The 12,369-nt window shown below is 47.6% G+C and overlaps 1 protein-coding gene across 24 annotated transcripts in view; it reads right to left on the bottom strand.

The window, feature by feature from the left end:
- The window catches only part of ptprfa (protein tyrosine phosphatase receptor type Fa), a 244,802-nt gene that overhangs the window by 64,659 nt on the left and 167,774 nt on the right, over window positions 1-12,369 (bottom strand). For 15 of the 24 annotated variants that reach the window (XM_020049027.2, XM_020049034.2, XM_020049036.2 and 12 more), the window contains 2 exons: window positions 5,790-6,095; window positions 1,504-1,697 (listed from right to left, as the gene is read on the bottom strand). In XM_020049027.2, the coding sequence (XP_019904586.2) occupies window positions 1,504-1,697; window positions 5,790-6,095 (500 nt within the window). The remainder of the gene's footprint in view (window positions 1-1,503; window positions 1,698-5,789; window positions 6,096-12,369) is intronic. The other 9 variants (XM_020049038.2, XM_020049039.2, XM_020049040.2 and 6 more) reach the window with 1 other exon arrangement.

Raw genomic sequence — 12,369 nt, 5'->3', positions numbered from 1 at the left:
ACCTTCAACTAAAATTTATCGGTCAATGATCAAAAACAATCTGGACCAAGTGTGATCTCACTGCATAGTAAAAAGAAACCAGAGGTCAACACTCCGCGGATGATGCTTGGGAGGACCACCTCCGACGTGCTGTAGTCACAGGACTCTTCTAAACCGGAGTGCACCATGTAGGGAATAGGGTCTGATTTGGGACGCGTGAGAGCTTTACAGCGTGAGGTTAGGGCGCAGAGACAGAAGCCATTCGCGGCATGTCAGTACAAACGTCAGTCATGTGGATAATACCTGAGTCTGAATGGAGGAGCGCTGTAAAACAGCAGCGGAATCAGACGTGTTGTCTGGTGAATTGTCTCCCTGTACATCTAATCACACCTCCAGACTGAACGTGTCAGCCTGGCTTGCCTGCAGCTATCAGGGGAGCACGGTGTTCTAGCGCTGATAACCCGAGACGCTGGAGGACGACTTCACACAGGGTGCTTCAGAGGGGAGGAAGGCACGCTCTCGCAAGCTAATGCCAGGATAACACCCGTCCTAGCGGCGCTTCACGTGGAAAAACGCATTTTCCTTTTCTTGGGACATTATAATACGACTAGGGATCCTCCTATAGCCGGTATTAATACGCTGACAGAAAGAGAGGGAGACAGTCGGAGAGAAACAGAGTGAAAAGATGAGTGAGACCGAAAAAGAGAAATAGCGTGTGCGTGTGTGTTTATATGGTATGTGGGAGTGTGTGTGTGTCTGAACGTGTACGTAAGCCTTCGTAATCAGGATTACGTCTATGCTTTTTCATATTCCTCATTTGACATTAATACAAGAGGTTGAAGACCCCGGCAACAATAGAAAACACAATTATTTTCCCTGGAATAACAAGGCAGTGAGTTTCTATTCTAATCTACATAAAAGGCAGGCCAACTCACATCCATATCTAAATATAAAATCACCCAGTGCACTTTCATCAGCAGCGTAGACAGCACACAAGTTATTTAGGTATTTTCAGCACCGCCCTATTCCAGTCGAGTGGAAATGGAGGCATTTTTTCATTGTTGTTTTTAAAAGAACATACCGGTTCACCAGAAAACAGCCAGTTTTCAATCACATTTAAAATACCTCCCAAACAGCAATGTGTTCTCCATAAAGTATACACTGTTTTGGACCAGAGCCCAATGGCAAATAGTTTGCCATCTTGAAGGGAACCTATTCATAGTGATGAATAGTCTGTACCTCTGACAGTGAAAATCATTACCCAGTGAACCACAAACTATCGTGAGTCAGAACGCTGTGAGTTCAATGCCACCAGACCGGAGTTCTATGACTGTTTGCTTGAGTCGTCCTGGTGTGCCAAAGGGGCAGGCGAGCTCAATCATGCACAGTCAACATAAAGAATGACAATGTTTTGTTTTGCAACAAATGCGTATGTGAAATCTGGACATAGGATGAAGCCTTTGGGGTTTGGTTTGTATTTTAACATTTTGTTGCCAACAGTAAGTCTCAGCAGACAGACGGTACCTGTGCCTCAGGCAGGGAGACATCCATGATGTTAGGCTGTCCGCGTGGCTCTCCGTTCTCAAGCCGGGAGTACACCACCTGGTATCCCCGGATCTGGCCGTGCTGCTTCACCTGAAGGGGGGGCTTCCACGTCACCCTCAGGGCCGTGGAGTTCAAGGCATCTGTCTCCACCTTCCTGGGAGGGGCTCCGGGCACTGGGGGTATACAGGTGGCACAGATAACATACAGTAAGTCGGGAACATACTTAGGTTCAGCTACAGGATTCAATCCTCGCAGGCTGCCCAGGTGAACCCTGGAGAATCGCGGAGGACGACCAAACAAGCCTGCTCCCAAGAAAACATAGCGTTTTGTTGCTGTATAGTTCACTATTAAATACAAAGGTTCGATGTTAATTCAAAGGTGTCAGAGCTTTCTTTGAAGATCAATCAGGGTGCCTTGTGTGGCGGGCGGAGAGGGGGTGGTGTTGCTGAAGCCTGTTAAAGTGCACCGACTTTGTGCTGCATGGCATTGGAAGTGCAGAGCAGCTACTTAAATAGACTTATTAGGAGTACCTCCGGGACCCAAGGTCCTACAGGGGACCATTTAAATAAAGAACAAATATGACTTGGATAAAGGTGAGCGGAGGGAACTCCACACAGTGGGGGCTAAAGGGTAAACAGACGTGTGTTCAAAAATGAAGACGCAGAAAGAAGCACACTGCTAGCATAGAGGCCTAATGGAAAGGGGGAGCCTGCTATCTGCCAGTCAGCGATATGCATAGCAGCTCTGCTAATTGGAAACATTTAACCTCATGATGCATCTGCAAGCTTCCCAGAATCCCAGAGAATCCTGCTGCCTCGACCGTCCTTCACAAAACCAGAAGTCAATATGGTTCTTGTATTAACAGATAAACACAAAGCCTCAGACTGCCACCCAAATCACCCCCTGTCCCCTATGTTGTGGACTACGGTTAACGTTGTGAAAGAGTGCCAAATGTAAGCAATAGGGTGGCATTTAGAACGCTTACAAGACCTTTGTAAAATGGATGAAGACACTCAGCATGTATATAAACAGACACAATGCAGCCTAACACTTTGAAGTTTGGTCTTCAAGGGTTTCAATCCAGACTACTGCTGGGTGTAAATTGACCATGCTGGGTTCAGATTCATCCGGAGGCTGTGTAACAATGAACCCTACTGTCTCTAAACAACAGACTATGATCGGTCAGTGTTATAGTTGTTAGGGCCGGATAGTGGACTCAGACCGCGGCCAGCCTTTTCTGGCTGAATCCTCGCTTTCTTTTTTGTCTTTATCCTTCCGCCTCTCTCAGCTTCACCTCTTTTTCTCCCTTTCTCTCCATCCCTCCCGGAGAGAAAGAGAGCTCCCACTCACTCCCAATGAGTCTCCATGGAAACCGTGGTGCAGAGACAGAACCGGTTCATGCTGGGTTCTCTTGTTTCTAAAACGTCCCTTCTACTCAGGGCCACTTGACTGAAGTTGCTAATGCACTTTTTCCCAGAATCCCACTGCGTCAAGGCAATCAAGCGCACTTCATGTGCTTGTCAGCTCAGGCCAGCGGGAAAGTGATTCAGCCGGTAATTCGATAAAGATCTGGGAGAGAATAGGAATGTATGGTCCCAGTCAGCTCTGGAGCCACTCATCCCATTGTAGCAGAGGACATGGAGAAGAGGGGGAAAGGGGGCGGGGCAGCAGACAGTTGTTGTGGCCCAGCGAGAGTACTGCAGGTTCCGGTCCAGCTGACATGATGGGCAGCCCGGCACGTGGCTACACATTCATCAAGGACAGCCACGCGGCGCTCTGCTGCTCGCCGCTGACTAGATGCTGTTCGGATCTGGATAATTAGAGGCTGTGAGATTGGCTTCATTTCAGTTTATTATAACAAATGAATTGTGAGCCAGAGGGACTGGTCTTCACGACCAGTGATACGGACCAAATGAGACTTCAGGTCGGCGATCTGCCCGCTCAGCGGGTGCTACTCCGCAGTGAGGGTTGGGGACACACTGGCGAGAGACAGAGAGACAGAGACAAGTGAGAGAAAGAGAGGGCAGAGTTAAAAAGATGGAGAAAGCGAGAGAGGAATATAGAGGGGACGGATACAGCAGAGGATGCTAATGCACTGACAAACGGACAGATGCGGGACAGGAGGGACGAGAGCTAAAAGTCAAACAGAGCCCTGAAAGAAGAGATGAAAAGAATTCAGTGGGTGTGCAGAGAAAACATGTAGCAGAGGACGGGCGAGAGAAAGATGGGGAGAGAGAGAGAGGAAAGATAGGAAAAGAGGGAGACTGAGAGAAGGTTAAAGAGAGAGATGAAGAGGAGGAGAGAGAAATAAGAAGAGATGGAGAGAGGGAGGTGAAATAGTGAAGGATAGTAGCTGTGAGTGGGAGGAAAATCATGTTTAACTGCAACAATGCTTCTGCTTGTCTCTTATGAGACATTATTGTCTGTCTTTGTATGAAAGTCCTGCTGCCCCTGAGAGATACAAAGAAAAGCAGACAAGGAAAGAGATGGATAAAATCTGAAACCAAAAAGAGAGGGTAGACAGGGTTGGGAAAGTAATAATACTTGTAGCTTTCTGACCAGACACACAGAGGTAGGATTTTGCCCAGATTTTAACTGGTAAGTTGCCTGAGAACATATTATCATTCACAGCAACAACATGGGAGCAATTAGGCTTAATTGCTCTGCTCAGGTGAGAATGACAGAAGGGGAGGTTTGTTCTCTGGGGTTCGATCAAGCAACATTTTAGTTATGGTCAGATGCTCTAAGCACTCTGCTTCCTGACACTCCTGGTTTCCTACAGCAGGAAAATAATCCTCCAGCAATGAAAAATATGTAACATTCTGTAGGGGTTAATAATTGTAAAAAACAAACAAACAAAAAAACTGCTTTCCCTGAACATCAAAGAAAAAAGAAAGCAGCTGCTTTACACAGCAGAAACAACAGCCGAGTCATACACCCCTCCGCATACACACACACACACACACACACGCACACACACACACGCACGCACGCACACCATCCCTCCTCCCAGAGTCAACTCTCGTGCTTGAAATATAGACACAGACAATGCAAACGCACTGAAAGCACCAGGGAATCAAATGAATGCAGACAACAGGAAAGACTAACATCATTTAGAGAGAGGGGGGAAAGAGGGAGGGGGAACGAGGTAGGCGGGAAAGAGGGAGGGGGAACGAGGGAGGCGGGAAAGAGGGAGGGGGAACAAGGGAGGTGGGAAAGGAGAGAGGGGGGTAGGGAGATGTCAAGGGCAGTCTTCAGTTGTTAGTGGTCCCCATGGACGGACAGATGGCTGGCGAAAGGAGTAGAAAAAAACGCGTTCTATCGGACAAAAAGAAGGAAAGGAGAAAGGGCTGCTGTCCGACACTGTGTTGACAGATGGGCAGCGGGAGACAGAGGAAACCCAGTGATGGGAAGGTGAAGAAGACTGGTCTCCACAGCTCTCCACACAGCACTGCCTGTGGTCTTAACCCTGGGAAGCCAGCCTCCGCTGGACTCATCCCCTGATACTTAGATTTTCTCCAGTGGCTCAGGCAAAGAGCTGCTCTCGGTGATGCGCAGCCCATTGTAAGGATTTGGTAATGGCGTCCTCCGGTAAGAGGACTCGGTCAATGGACTGTGGTGTGGTGGCGAGGCGATAAGGTGTGCTCTGTGTGCGTTCACTTCATTCCCTGTATAATACGTTGACCAGAGGCCTAAACAGGTGGCTATTTTCAGAAGTGCCCTGTGTCTCTAACAGGCAAACAAGGCTTGGTGATTGAAGAAGAGTTGCCCACACTTTCGTACTAGCCTCCTACGTTCGGCCCATTTTGCCACTCGCTTCCCTCGCCTGCCGCCGCCGCCGCTAAGACTAGAGCTCTGAGCTGAGAGGAGACGGAACCTGTCAATTTTCCCACTCAGACTCCACTCCAGACTCCCCAGTTGACAGCTGGCTTGGAGAAATGACAGCACGCCCAGAGAGAGGAAGAGAAGAGCAGAAATAGGAAGGCAGGAAGAGGTGAGCAGTGAAATCAAGAGTTGTAGTAGTAGCGATGGTGGTAGTGGGAGTAGTAGTTGAACACTAGTAGTGCTAGAAGAAGCTCCGGTGAGTCTGGGTTAGTGCCATATATGTATCCAGAGAAAGAGGGCTTTATGTGGCCAGTAGGAGGTACAGATGTAGGCCATGGAAGCAGGAGAATTAGTAAAGTAGAGCAGTGGTTACAGCAGAGTTAGTGCCAGTGCTTTCCCAGGGAAGAAAGCCCCAGGCTTGGACCCAACCATGGACGTACCATCCTCCTGGGTCCTGATCCGGGCTGGCGGACTCTCTGGGCCTGGGCCTACATCTGTGTGAGCCCTGACCCACACCTGGTACTCTGTCCACTTCCCCAGGCCCTCCAAGGTATAACTAGAAACATCCGCCCTGACGCCCGACACCTCGTGGCGCTTCAAGTCCTCTCCAGTTGTGGCCTGGTATGCTAGGGAGTAGCGAACGATGTCCCCATGGCGGCTGGCTGCAGGGGGCGCCACCCAACTCACCTTGATGCTGGTGGAGCTGAGGCTCAGCAGGTGTACCTCCTGGGGAGGGGCAGAGGGGGCTGGGGGAGGGGGATGGGGTCAAGCAGGAGGGTTACGTGACAGTTGGAACATTTCAAATAGAACCCTATTCCCTTTCTAGTGAACTTTTTCTTTATATAATTATGTAGATATGTATATACACTAACCTAAATGATTATCAGGAACACCATACTAATATTGTGTTTGACCCCCTTTCGCCTTCAGAACTGCCTTAATTATACATGGCATTGATTCAACAAGGTGCTGAAACATTCTTTAGAAATGTTGGCCCATGTTGAAAGGATAGCATCTTGCAGTTGATGGAGATTTGTGGGATGCACATCCAGGGCACGAAGCTCCTGTTCCACTACATCCCAAAGATGCTCTATTGGGTTGAGATCTGGTGACTGTGGGGGCCATTTCAGTACAGTGTCATGTTCAAGAAACCAATTTGAAATGATTCGAGCTTTGTGACATGGTGCATTATCCTGCTGGAAGTAGCCATCAGAGGATGGGTACATGGTGGTCATAAAGGGATGGACATGGTCAGAAACAATGCTCAGGTAAGCCGTGGCATTTAAACGATGTCCAATTGGAACTAAGGGACCTAAAGTGTGCCAAGAAAACATCCCCCACACCATTATACCACCACCACCAGCCAGCACAGTGGTTACAAGGCATGATGGATCCATGTTCTCATTCTGTTTACGCCAAATTCTGACTCTACCATCTGAATTTCTCAACAGAAATTGAGACTCATCAGACCAGGCAACATTCTTCCAGTCTTCAACTGTCCAATTTTGGTGAGCTCGTGCAAATTGTAGCCTCTTTTTCCTATTTGTAGTGGAGATGAGTGGTACCCGGTGGGGTCTTCTGCTGTTGTAGCCCATCCGCTACAACAAGGTTGTGCGTGTTGTGGCTTCACAAATGCTTTGCTGCATACCTCGGTTGTAACGAGTAGTTATTTCAGTCAAAGTTGCTCTTCTATCAGCTTGAATCAGTCGGCCCATTCTCCTCTGACCTCTAGCATCAACAAGCCATTTTCGCCCACAGGACTGCCACATACTGGATGTTTTTCCCTTTTCACACCATTCTTTGTAAACCCTAGAAATGGTTGTGCGTGAAAATCCCAGTAACTGAGCAGATTGTGAAATACTCAGACCGGCCCGTCTGGCACAAACAACCATGCCACGCTCAAAATTGCTTAAATCGCCTTTCTTTCCCATTCTGACATTCAGTTTGGAGTTCAGGAGATTGTCTTGACCAGGACCACACCCCTAAATGCATTGAAGCAACTGCCATGTGATTGATTGATTAGATAATTGCATTAATGAGAAATTGAACAGGTGTTCCTAATAATCCTTTAGGTGAGTGTATGTATTACTATTATACTATTTATATTAATATTATGTTTATAATATGATTTTATTGATGTTATTAATATTAATAATATAAGTTTCACAAAATTTTCCCTCCCATTATTTTGGTGTCTAATTAGTGACTACTGCCTTATCTCGTTGAAGCAACTCCCAGCAGGCTTGGAGAGTCAAAGATTAGGAAGTGTAATCTAATGCCAGGCCTTTGTGCTTTTTATCAAAGTGCTTGCTCGACCAGAAAATAAACTATAACCTACCTGCTTGGAGGAGAAGGCACATCAGGCTAACAACAACGGTTAAGCTTGCAGGCCCCTGACCCACCACAAGGAGTCACTAAATTGTGACGGGGCAAATCAACCATGTCCAAAATCCCACCCATCCAGATGGCAAACTTGCACTGACATTTCCCGGGCTTTTTAAATGCAGGAATGATGCCAACAGGATACGACCCTGGGTCAAAATGATGGAGATGCACTGTAACGCAACACATCACCTTGCCACTTTGGAGCCCATGTTCTACCTGGCGACATGGTCACAAGGAATGCATTGTATATAAGAAATAGACTTCCATTCAGCGCACACGTTAAGGTACAGCGCCAAATACTGTAACCAAGTCTATTTGGTGTTTACAGAAATGTATATTCATTTGTTATGAGCAGGTGTTTTTCTCCCACGCCTTTCTATCTCCCACGTTTCTCCACAATCCAGAAGAAAAAATAAATACTTAAAATGTAAATCAGGCATATAATTAAAATGATGAAATGGTTCAACGCATAAACATGTACACGGCCAGAATCTCAGATGACAGCATGAACAGACCTAATGGTGCTAAGAGTCAATGGACACGGCATTCAGCTGGACCATTCCGTGATTCGGCAGCGAGAGTAGTAAGGAAGCAGGACATTGTAATGTCATGTTGAGCAACTCAGTGTTAATGAGTTCATCCTCGACTGGCCATTCCTTTGCTCAGACTATAGACGCCCAATGAATGAATACAGACCAAATATAGAGGCACTTTGGAAAATGCAGACTATGCATCCCCAGCAATAGTAAACAACTGTTGACCCAACTCATCTTAGCTGAAAATCTATGCGAATATATTGCATATGAATATGAAAAAATATATATACAGTATATATACATGTATATGTGGAGTAAATTTGAGAGGAAGGAGTATGTGTGGGACTCATAATGCAAAATCTATGTTGGAAATAGGAATAGAGTAGAAAAAAAGGATGAGACTGTGGCAGACCCAGACAGGGAGATAAACAGTAGGAGATATGTGAACAGAGAGAGAGAGCGAGAGAGACAGAGATACAGAGAGAAAATTAAATTAAATGGTGAATGGGAGAGTGAGAATATTGAGGACATAGATGTGATAGAATTGTGAGAGTGATTTGGAGAAGCGAGGGAATAGGGCAGAGAAAGATTAAATGCACTGAAAGAAGGAAAAGTGGAAGATATTGAGACATAAAGACTGGAAGAGACCGAGAAGGACTGAGGGAGACAGAGAGTAAAGAGAAGAGTAAGAGAGACGGAGATGGATTGAGAGATCAAGATTAAGAGGAAGAGAGATATATAGAGAGCAACAGAACAGTTCTAGAGAGGAAATGGAAAGACAAAATACTCTGCCATGTTCAAACCTTCTTGACATGGGTGACTCAGGGACTCCAAGTGTCAGTGGGCAGACAGATAAGTTAGAGAGGGAGACAGAGAGGGAAAGATGGAGAGAGAGAGAGATATGGTGGAGGGAAAACCAACGTCCTGCTTGGTGCCTTGTTCTCCATCTCTCATTGCACCTTATAACCTATTTAGTGGCCTAGTTGACAGTGAATGAAGGGCGCTAAACAGGGACCGAGGTGACATTTGAGGTGACATCTGAGGTATCCTTGCTCTCTCCTTTCCACACAGGGAAACTGTCATGGCTGACAAGAAAAAACAAACGGCTCAGAACAAGCTTTGATTCCTTTTGGGAATCTGTCATAAATATTTCAGTTTCCAACCCCCCGTAGAGACCGTGCCAGGCGCCGCGAGCGGAGGCTGGGCCGGTGAAAACAGCCGGGGCGCAGCCGAGGAGAGGGTTACCGGCTAAAAACTCAATTAACAGGAAGCTGTTCGGTGCTATTGGTGTCGGCCTGGTGACAGTGATTGCGTTGGTGGATACCAAGCCGTACATAAAGGTGTTTCGTAGTGCACATTGGCACGTTTCATTATCAACTAGAATAAAAAATGATGGTGACATTTATGATGTAGCCGTGCCTTCTGTGCACCGGCCTGCTTGGGTTGCTGGGTTACGCATCATACTGGATACGAACAAGTATTTGATACACTGCCGATTTTGCAGGTTTTCCCAGCATGTAGAAAATCCAGCATGTAGAAAATCCAGAAATTCACATTGTACGATTTTTAAGTAATTAATTAGCATTTTATTGCATGACATAAGAATTTGATACATCAGAAAAGCAGAGCTTAATATTTGGTACAGAAACCTCTCCATGAACTGCCACCTTAACGTGGTGGAGGGGTTTGAGTAGTGACCCTAGGAGCTATGTTGTCTGGGGCTGTATGCCCCTGGTAGGGTCTCCCAAGGCAAACAGGTCCTGGGCGACAGGTCAGACTAAGAGCGGTTCAAAAACCCTTTAATGATGGAAAACATTTTGAGGACCGTGACGTCGCCCGGTATGTCGCAGCCGGGGCCCCACCCTGGAGCCAGGCCCGGTGTTGGGGCTCGTATGCTAGCGCCTGGTGGCCAGGCCTTTCCCCACGGGGTCCGGCCGGGCTCAGCCTGAAGGAGCGATGTGGGGCCGGCTTCCCGTGGGCTCACCACCTGCAGGAGGGACCATAGGGGGTCGGTGCATAGAGGATCGGGTGGCAGTCGAAGGCGGGGGCCTCAACAACCTGATCCCTGGACTAGTTCTAGGGACGTGGAACGTCACCTCGCTGGCGGGGAAGGAGCCTGAGATTGTGCGTGAGGTTAAGAGGTTCCGACTAGAGGTTCCGACACGGCTTGGGCTCTGGAACCACACTCCTTGAGAGAGGATGGACTCTTCACCACTCTGGAGTTGCCCATGGTGAGAGGTGGCGGGCTGGTGTGGGTTTACTTATAGCTCCCCAGCTCTGCCGCCATGTGCTGGAATTTACCCCGGTGAATGAGAGGGTCGTATCCCTGCGCCTACGGGTCGGGGATAGGTCTCTCACTGTTGTTTGTGCCTACGGGCCGAACGGCAGTGCAGAGTACCCGACTTTCTTGGAGTCTCTGGGAGGGGTGCTGGAAAGTGCTCCGACTGGGGACTCCAGTGACACCTGGAGGGCCGTGATTGGGAGGAACGGCCCTCCTGATCTGAACCCGAGCGGTGTTCAGTTATTGGTCTTCTGTGCTAGTCACAGTTTGTCCATAACGAACACCATGTTCAAGCATAAGGGTGTCCATCAGTGCACGTGGCACCAGGCCAGGCACCAGGCCAGGCACTAGGCCGTAGGTCGATGATCGACTTTGTTGTCATTTCATCTGACCTGCGGCCGTATGTCTTGGACACTCGGGTGAAGAGAGGGGTGGAGCTGTCAACTGATCACCACCTGGTGGTGAGTTGGATCCGATGGCGGGGGAGGAAGCTGGACAGCTGGACAGACCCAGCCACGACCCATCTTCAACGCTCTTACAGAGGGAAGGAGGTTGTTGGCCAAGATCTCGCGATACATGGCCCCATCCATCCTCCCCTCAATATGGTGCAGTCGTCCTGTCCCCTTTGCAGAAAAGCATCCCCAAAGAATGATGTTTCCACCTCCATGCTTCACGGTTGAGATGGTGTTCTTGGGGTTGTACTCATCCTTCGTCTTCCTCCAAACACGGTGAGTGGAGTTTAGACCAAAAAGCTAAATTTTTATCTCATCAGACCACATGACCTTCTCCCATTCCTCCTCTGGATCATCCAGATGGTCACTGGCAAACTTCAGACGGGCCTGGCTTGAGCAGGGGGACCTTGCGTGCGCTGCAGGATTTTAATCCATGACGGTGTAGTGTGTTACTAATAGTTATCTTTGAGACTGTGGTCCCAGCTCTCTTCAGGTCATTGACCAGGTCCTGCCGTGCAGTTCTGGGCTGATCCCTCATCTTCCTCATGATCATTGATGCCCCACTTGGTGAGATCTTGCATGGAGCCCCAGGCCGAGGGAGATTGACCGTCATCTTGAACTTCTTCCATTTTCTAATAATTGCACCAAAAGTTGTTGCCTTCTGACCAAGCTGTCGCCTATTGTCCTGTAGCCCATCCCAGCCTTGTGCAGGTCTACAATTTTACCCTGATCTTCTTACACAGCTCTCTGGTCTTGGCCATTGTGGAGAGGTTGGAGTCTGTTTGATGGAGTGTGTGGACAAGTGTCTTTTATATAGGTAACGAGGTCAAACAGGTGCAGTTAATACAGGTAATGAGTGGAGAACAGGAGGGCTTCTTAAAGAAAAACTAACAGGTCTGTGAGAGACGAAATTCTTACTGGTTTGTAGGTGATCAAATACTTATGTCATTCAATAAAATGCAAATTAATTATTTAAAAATCATACAACGTGATTTTCTGGATTTTTGTTTTAGATTCTGTCTCTCACAGTTGAAGTGTACCTATGATAAAAATTACAGACCTCTACATGCTTTGTAAGTAGGAAAACCTGCAAAATCGGCAGTGTATCAAATACTTGTTCTCCCCACTGTATGTTCTTGGTTGAACGTGACACAGTGGATTTATCATATTATTTGTCAAAATGGGCAACGGCCTACAGGCAGCGATTTGTTATCGACGGACAGCAAATCAAAAAGGGAGAATGAATGCAGCGAACATGACCTGTATACTCAAAGGATTCTGACTTCAAGATGAGGAGGGTTAAAGGTGCTTTGAAACATCACCAGCCTTCATCCGCTGATAAGTGGGGAGGAAAGTGCTTAGCTTG

The sequence above is a fragment of the Esox lucius genome, chromosome 8 (assembly GCF_011004845.1).
Source record: "Esox lucius isolate fEsoLuc1 chromosome 8, fEsoLuc1.pri, whole genome shotgun sequence".
Classification (NCBI taxonomy): domain Eukaryota; kingdom Metazoa; phylum Chordata; class Actinopteri; order Esociformes; family Esocidae; genus Esox; species Esox lucius.
Note: the sequence above shows the minus strand (reverse complement) of the source record. Positions and strands in the feature narration are given on the sequence as shown.